The 7,500-nt window shown below is 47.1% G+C and overlaps 2 protein-coding genes across 6 annotated transcripts in view; both read left to right on the top strand.

The window, feature by feature from the left end:
- The window catches only part of LOC135812211 (uncharacterized), a 16,717-nt gene extending 15,284 nt beyond the window's left edge, over positions 1–1,433 (top strand). The window contains exon 7 of the mRNA XM_065325546.1: positions 760–1,433. Within this exon, the coding sequence (XP_065181618.1) occupies positions 760–786 (27 nt within the window). The 3' untranslated portion in view covers positions 787–1,433. The remainder of the gene's footprint in view (positions 1–759) is intronic.
- A 4,746-nt stretch (positions 1,434–6,179) lies between these two features.
- Positions 6,180–7,500, top strand: part of LOC135812216 (uncharacterized) — a 26,647-nt gene continuing 25,326 nt past the window's right edge. For 4 of the 5 annotated variants that reach the window (XM_065325555.1, XM_065325554.1, XM_065325556.1 and 1 more), the window contains exon 1: positions 6,186–7,500. This exon is cut by the window's right edge and continues 117 nt beyond it. In XM_065325555.1, coding sequence (XP_065181627.1) covers positions 6,685–7,500 — 816 coding nt within the window. In that variant the 5' untranslated portion in view covers positions 6,186–6,684. The other variant, XR_010552772.1, reaches the window with a different exon arrangement.

Raw genomic sequence — 7,500 nt, 5'->3', positions numbered from 1 at the left:
CTAGTAAAATAGGAATAAAGAAAATGAAAAAAAGTCTCTAATACAGGCTAACCCTTTTTTTATTTTCCTTTCACTGACATGAAAATGTTGCGTGGGTTTGTGCAACATTAGTAATGCACTCAAAATGGACAATATGATGCCGCCAAAGTGAGCTTGAAATTAAAGAGCACCGTCTCCATATAGGCATGCCTCTCTCCTATAGAGTTCACAAATTTGATAAATTCACCTCACATGCGCTCTCTGGCGGATTTTGTTTGATTTTGTTCATCACATGACCACCGCGATAGCACTTCTAGTGATCTCAAAGTGCCCAATTGCACTGGCTCGTTTTCTCAGTAGTGCAGTCGGATTATTTGCAATGACCGAATTTGGAGTTCTTGTGCTTCTTCAAGTACTTTGAAAAAGTAATAACTCAGCAGTGTGTGTGCGTGTGTGTGCGTGTGTGTGTGTGTGTGTGTGTGTGTGTGTGTGTGTGTGTGTGTGTGCATGTGTCTGTGTGTGTGTGTGTGTGTGTGTGTGCGTGTGTGTGTGTGTGTGTGTCTGTGTGTCTGTGTGTGTGTGTGTGTGTGCGTGTGTCTGTGTGTGTGTGTGTGTGTATGTGTGTGTGTGTATGTGTGTGTGTGTGTGTGTGCGTGTGTGCGTGTGTGTGTGTGTGTGTGTGTGTGTGTGTGTGTGCATGTGTGTGTGTGTGTGTGTGTGTGTGTGTGTGTGTGTGTGTGTGCGTGTGCGTGCATACCTCCTGATTGTATTATTGTGTAGGAGCCCATGCTGGCCAATCCAATCTAATGGAGGCGGACATCAATTTACAGGACAATATCAAGCAAGGACAGACCAGATCAGAACATAAAACAACACCTCTTCTTTGGACATATTCTGCTCCAACCTTAGCCAGAGAATGCACTTGTTCCGTGGTTGTTCTCTGTTGACTTTCTTTCACTGGCCACAAACTCTGTGTCGTGACGAAGCTGAACACCCCTGCCTTGCTGAGAGGTGAACATATCTACCTTGCTCACAGCTGTATAGATTTTTACCTTGCTCGTAGCTGTAGATCCAAATAATAAATTTTATGTTGGCCCGTCGTTAAAATGCTTCTGCCATGGTTTCATCTACTTCATTTTGTGAAGTGCATGTGCATGTATGACATCTGCATGCATTGTTCCTATTCAACATGGCATGCATGTGTGTCTCGATTGTGCATGTATGACATCTGCATGCATTGTTCCTATTCAACATGGCATGCATGTGTGTCTTGGTAGCCTATGACTATGAGACTATGTCTTGGTGCCATGCCACTATGGCTGCCTGGCTCACGGTGATCCATTGCGTTGTTTTCTACACGTGACCATTCTGGCTGTGCACTGCCCATGTCATGATCATGATGAATTGATGATGCAGGTAACGTTATGCATGATTGTACGCTCCCTCATACCTCGTACAATGTACATGACTGTACTACAAACGAAAATCCGGTCGAACAAAAGGTGATTCTCTACTCACGAGTTTCATGCTGAAAAGCAATCACCAGGAGACGGGGACTATTCGGGGTTGTGTGGTTATTCACTACATTTTTTCTCATGGCAGGTATGCAATGCTGTATAATAGTAATATTAGTCATGTACCGCGAAGTAGTAAGACTTAGTACGTCATGTACAGTCCTGGCAACTGAAATCCGACCACCTGAGCAGTGCGCTCACATGGTGACACTACGAAATAGAGGCCGCTATAAAGTGAACGCACCGCCCAGGGGGGTCGGATTTCAGTTGCCAGCACTGTACTTAGTAGACATGTCCAGTTTTTTGTTTTTTTTTGTTTGTAGATAACCAAGAATATGTGCAATAACATGTTATTTAGAAAGACAGGACAAGTGAATAATTAGTCAGTCCATTGTTCATGATGATCTCCGACGGTTACGTCGGCAAGCGAGCCTCCGCCACTGCCAAAGCAGCGTGGGCTCCGCAGGAGGGTGCAAATTTCAAACCAAAATTTAAACGCCTACAACCGCGAATGCACATGATACAGGATTTCAGAAGGCTGAAGGAAATCCTGCATCTAACAAATGCCATAACATGAGAGTAATGCTCACCCCTCTTCTCAGCCAACAGATGAGCAATTCGTTTATACAGTGCTGTTGATGCTGGACCCATTCCGCCACTGGCTGACATGACCGCCGGAACAAAGGAGGCTTGATCAACCTGCCTCACCCGCTCCTCATAGTGCCTTCTCTTTTCTTTTTCATGTCGCTGATACACGTACACAATAGTATGTGGTGCAGATCGATTTGAGCGTGAGTGAGGCATGTCCAGTACACGACTGTAAAGCGACAAACTAACGAGTTACTTTCGCGGAGCGCAAATTTAGCGTTTTCATAGATTGGGCCGATTTAAGATGAGAAACTTTTGCGATTCAATCTCTTCAGTCGGATTTTGTACTGTCTACAGTCAATATACGGAGAGGTTTGCGGCGATTTATATTCGCGAATGTGTGGTAATCTCGAAAATATGGTGAACGGTACTACATGTATTCGGCCAATAAAATGTCAAGAACTCTCCCTCAGTCCCTCACACACTGTACAGTAACTAGGGTAGCAGTGAGTCGGCTGTGAGAGCGCATGGAGGAGAGGAGAGGAAGAGTTCTTGACATTTCGAATGTGTGGTGGTCGCGAAAATAGCGAAATTATTTAGTCCCTAGCGAAAGTTACAGTACACGTGGTCTAGACTAGAGAATCACGACTCGGGATGCGGGTGGCACTCTTCTGTACTGTCTCGGTGCAGTGTTGTAAACTAATATTATTAGGCCAAACTAAAGAAGGTGTGTGGTTCGACTCACCCGACCGACCGTACAATTTCAGCCCGACCGTAACTTTTTTTCGGCGGGCTGTCGTGTGACTGACGTACGTGGACTGAACACGTCCACGTCTACGTGCTGTGCGGCGTGAGTCTGCGGACGCAGGCGGCTCCTTTTGGACTTGACTTGTAGTTGTACTGCAGTGCAGTGCAGTGAGTGGTACGACTGCTGCCTTGTGCTGGTAGTAGAGTCTACTCGGTACGCGTATACAGTGTATTTACATGTACTAAAAAATATATATTAAAAAAAAAAATCCGCCCGCCCGCCCGTAAAAAAAATGTCCATGTTAGTCGAACCACACACCTTCTTTAGTTTGGCCTTATTATTACTTGTTTTAGAATTGCGATCAACAGAACGAGCTGAACCGACATTTCACAAAGGCTTTTATTGTTTTCAAAAAACGAGTGGATACGAAGGCAGTGAAGAACATGGAAGAAAGAAAAAATGTGATATGGAAAAAAATGATGAACAAAAAATTTGTACTTCGAACTAGTTTTCGCACAACACTCCTCAGTAAGCTACGTTGTACTAATGAAAAACAATCCAGAAAGATACTAATAAAGAGAAATGGAGTGAGAAGAAACAACACCTATGAAAATGATAATCCTAGCACTAAGGTAATAACAGGAAAAACTGCGAAAGCACTTAACGAACTTGTAAGGACTACGTCTACTAGTATACTGTGACACAAGATATGACACCATGGCCAACCAGAGCCAAACAGACAGAACAAGCTGCCACTAAAACAATTTCAAACGAATAATGCTGTCCTTCTGGACACACAGATTAGGCTTATGAATACGTTGACAAACAGCTTCTAACACACTCAACTGCAACTTATAACCATGACGAGCACGGCACAAAACAGAAAAAAGAAGAATCAGAATACACCTTGCAACAATCAGGACGAGATGCAAGATGCTTATACACTGATGACTTCCTACTAGAAAACACACGCTCGCACCCACTCTTACTCACACAATCATTCTCGCTCTCACACTCACCGGAATCACTGGACTCACTGGCCGAATCCTCCTCAACGACGTCTTGCCTCGGAGCAATCAGGTCCCGTCTCCTCCCATCCCTCGTCTCACGTTCCTGTTGTGTATTACGTTGGCTCGGTACTTCCGTAATGAAATAGGTCATGGTGTAATTAGCAGTTGTTCTTCTGGGTCTCGTTGATATTGAGGTAGGTATTTTTGTCGTCTCTGCCGGTGATGCAGCAAGCGATGCTGATGCAAACGTGTCTGCATGCAACACACGTGGCGTCGCCGAAGCCACATCCACCTCCGCTGGTGGAGGGAGTGACTTGGTCATGGCCACGGGAGCCAATGGTGGACTTGCCGAGTGGGACGCTAGGTCCTGTGTTGGCGGAGGTAGTGGTTGTTTACGGGGTCTTCCCCGCGTGGGACGCTCCAGTTGTGCGCTACGTGGGATAATGTGTAAAGGAGTGTGTTGCTTGATGCGTTCGCTCAGGTGCTGAACAGTCCTACCAACATACCGGCTAGCACAATTCCGGCATTCAAAGTTGTAGATTACATGACTTAAATGATGGGTTGGTAGGACGTCCTTCAACACCGTGAACGAACGCATCGTTGTGTAGACGGGTATGAAGTGTACCGCATAGTAGGTTTGTTTGATGATCGCACGAACTTCACGACTCACATTGTCAGACTTCTTGCCCTTCCATGGTAAGCACAAAAAGACAGGACAACGAGCAGGCCCTATCAATTCATGTTTCCGCGTGGGGGCTGTAGACAACAGTTTTGCCAACATGTCGCCTGGGTATCCGTTTTTGGTGAAAAAAATACCTACCTCAAAAATACCTACCTCAATATCAACGAGACCCAGAAGAACAACTGCTAATTACACCATGACCTATTTCATTACGGAAGTACCGAGCCAACGTAATACACAACAGGAACGTGAGACGAGGGATGGGAGGAGACGGGACCTGATTGCTCCGAGGCAGGACGTCGTTGAGGAGGATTCGGCCAGTGAGTCCAGTGATTCCGGTGAGTGTGAGAGCGAGAATGATTGTGTGAGTAAGAGTGGGTGCGAGCGTGTGTTTTCTAGTAGGAAGTCATCAGTGTATAAGCATCTTGCATCTCGTCCTGATTGTTGCAAGGTGTATTCTGATTCTTCTTTTTTCTGTTTTGTGCCGTGCTCGTCATGGTTATAAGTTGCAGTTGAGTGTGTTAGAAGCTGTTTGTCAACGTATTCATAAGCCTAATCTGTGTGTCCAGAAGGACAGCATTATTCGTTTGAAATTGTTTTAGTGGCAGCTTGTTCTGTCTGTTTGGCTCTGGTTGGCCATGGTGTCATATCTTGTGTCACAGTATACTAGTAGACGTAGTCCTTACAAGTTCGTTAAGTGCTTTCGCAGTTTTTCCTGTTATTACCTTAGTGCTAGGATTATCATTTTCATAGGTGTTGTTTCTTCTCACTCCATTTCTCTTTATTAGTATCTTTCTGGATTGTTTTTCATTAGTACAACGTAGCTTACTGAGGAGTGTTGTGCGAAAACTAGTTCGAAGTACAAATTTTTTGTTCATCATTTTTTTCCATATCACATTTTTTCTTTCTTCCATGTTCTTCACTGCCTTCGTATCCACTCGTTTTTTGAAAACAATAAAAGCCTTTTTGAAATGTCGGTTCAGCTCGTTCTGTTGATCGCAATTCTAAAACTATTGTCGCCTCGACGCCTATTTACATTTTTACTTGTATTGTTTGAAAAATGAGCTCAGTGAGCTGCGCGCGCTTGACGCTTGTGCATGTATAATTATGTGTCTTTGTGAGCTGCCTTCGCGATTCGAAGCTTCACTCTTCAGGATGACGTAAGTGCCAAACCTAGTATACAAGTAGGCCTATAGCTTGCGTTGAGGGGAGGTATCTCGATCCGTGGGGGATTCCCCTCTAGCGCTCTGCATGTTTCGACACGAACCAGTTCACGAACGGGACTACAAAGCTACTACTAGTACTAGTATGCACAAACTGCAGCCTGTGTTAGTGTGTATGCAGGTACCGCTGTACTAGGCCTACAACAGACTAGGTGCTGTAGTCAGTGTAGATCAACATGACTTTGTACTAGCTGCACAGCCCTAGCCCGGTGCGCTGTAGATCGTACATGAACCATCCACATGATGATAGGACAAGGACAGGGATGGTTTGTAGATCTACGACTAGACTCGACTACAGACAGTCTCTGCTCGACTGACGACTCTTTGATCACGAGTTATGCTATCATGTGTAGATCTACAATGGACATGTCATGTCCAAAGCCAACAGGCCAGCGCCGGCAGCGGCTACACAAACTGCAAACGGAGGCGCTTTACTTCACCCAATCACTCTTTTTTTCCTGTCGCAGGAGTTATTTTGTTCTTTTCCTGACACGAGCACACAGGAATATTGCACTTTGCTTGGCCTGCAATGCCACGGCGAGCAGGGCCTGGGGTGTCCCAGTTTCTCCTTTGCTTGTACTGCTGAGTATGATGCGTGGCGCTGCTACCGTCACCTGCGCTGATGAACTAGGAAACAGAGCCAAGAAAAAGGAGATTTCTGAACCTGCGCTAGCGACGAAAGCTGCCGAACGACATCTTGCCAAATGACGTGCCGGTAGTTGTATTTGATTGTGGATGGAAAGACTGGTGGATCCTATCGACTTTTCACAGCTTGGATCAGGCTAACTGGTGTTTTATCGCGCGCCTCTGATTATTTCGTCCGCCTTCTTTGCCGTCGCACAGCACGTTGTTTGCCATCCTTCTGTGTCGTGATTGCGTGTGTCTCGTGATTGTGTGTGTGTGTGTGTGCGCGCACAACGTAATAATAATAATAATAATAATGGAGTTATCCGCCCAGGAAAAGCAGTGCATTCTCACTGATGTTTATCAGTCGGACGGGATTCTTGGCCAGGGCGCGCTCGGGACCAAGGTTTACCTGGGCAAGGTCAACGGTGCAGAGGTGGCCATCAAGCGCTTGCCAGCCGGTCGACTTCACAGCGACTCTGGCCAGCTTGCAATGCGCTACCGTCGCCTGTGCAAGGCCGTGGCAGAGCTGTGCCCTGTTCGTCATCCCCATGTTATTCAGCTGATGGGTATCGCACAGCCGTCCGCTGGTCATGTCAGCCCCGGGCTGGTGCTGGATAAGATGGACATGCCGCTGAGGAAGCGTTGGAGTGCGGAGCCCTACCTGAGCCTTGTACACGAGCAGCGGGTTGTCCTTCAAGCGGCGTCCGGCCTGGAGTATTTGCACGCGCAGGGCATAGCGCATTGCAACATCACCGCCGACAATATCCTGTTGAGCGGCGTGGAGTCCGAGCAGTTCATCGTCAAGCTCACGGACATTGGCAGCACGACATGCTATCACGTGAACAGCGATGCACTGTCCGACCAGCCCAGCAGTCGTGCTCCCTTCATGCCACCCGAGAGCCTAGGCAGTGGTGGTGGTGCCAGTGCCGGTCGTGGATCTACGGACTCGGCCAGCAGCGCTGCAGGTGCCGCCTCGTCTGGCTTCGAATCGGATTGCTACTCGCTCGGCGTGTGCGTGCTGGCCATGGTCGTGCGTCGGGATCCGCCCGACATGTACACATTGGAGCGTGACGGACGCAACGCGGATCTTCAGCGCATGCCGCGCCGCCATCCGCTTCGCTCCCTTATC

This window comes from Sycon ciliatum, chromosome 3 (genome assembly GCF_964019385.1).
Source record: "Sycon ciliatum chromosome 3, ocSycCili1.1, whole genome shotgun sequence".
Taxonomy (NCBI): domain Eukaryota; kingdom Metazoa; phylum Porifera; class Calcarea; order Leucosolenida; family Sycettidae; genus Sycon; species Sycon ciliatum.
Note: the sequence above shows the minus strand (reverse complement) of the source record. Positions and strands in the feature narration are given on the sequence as shown.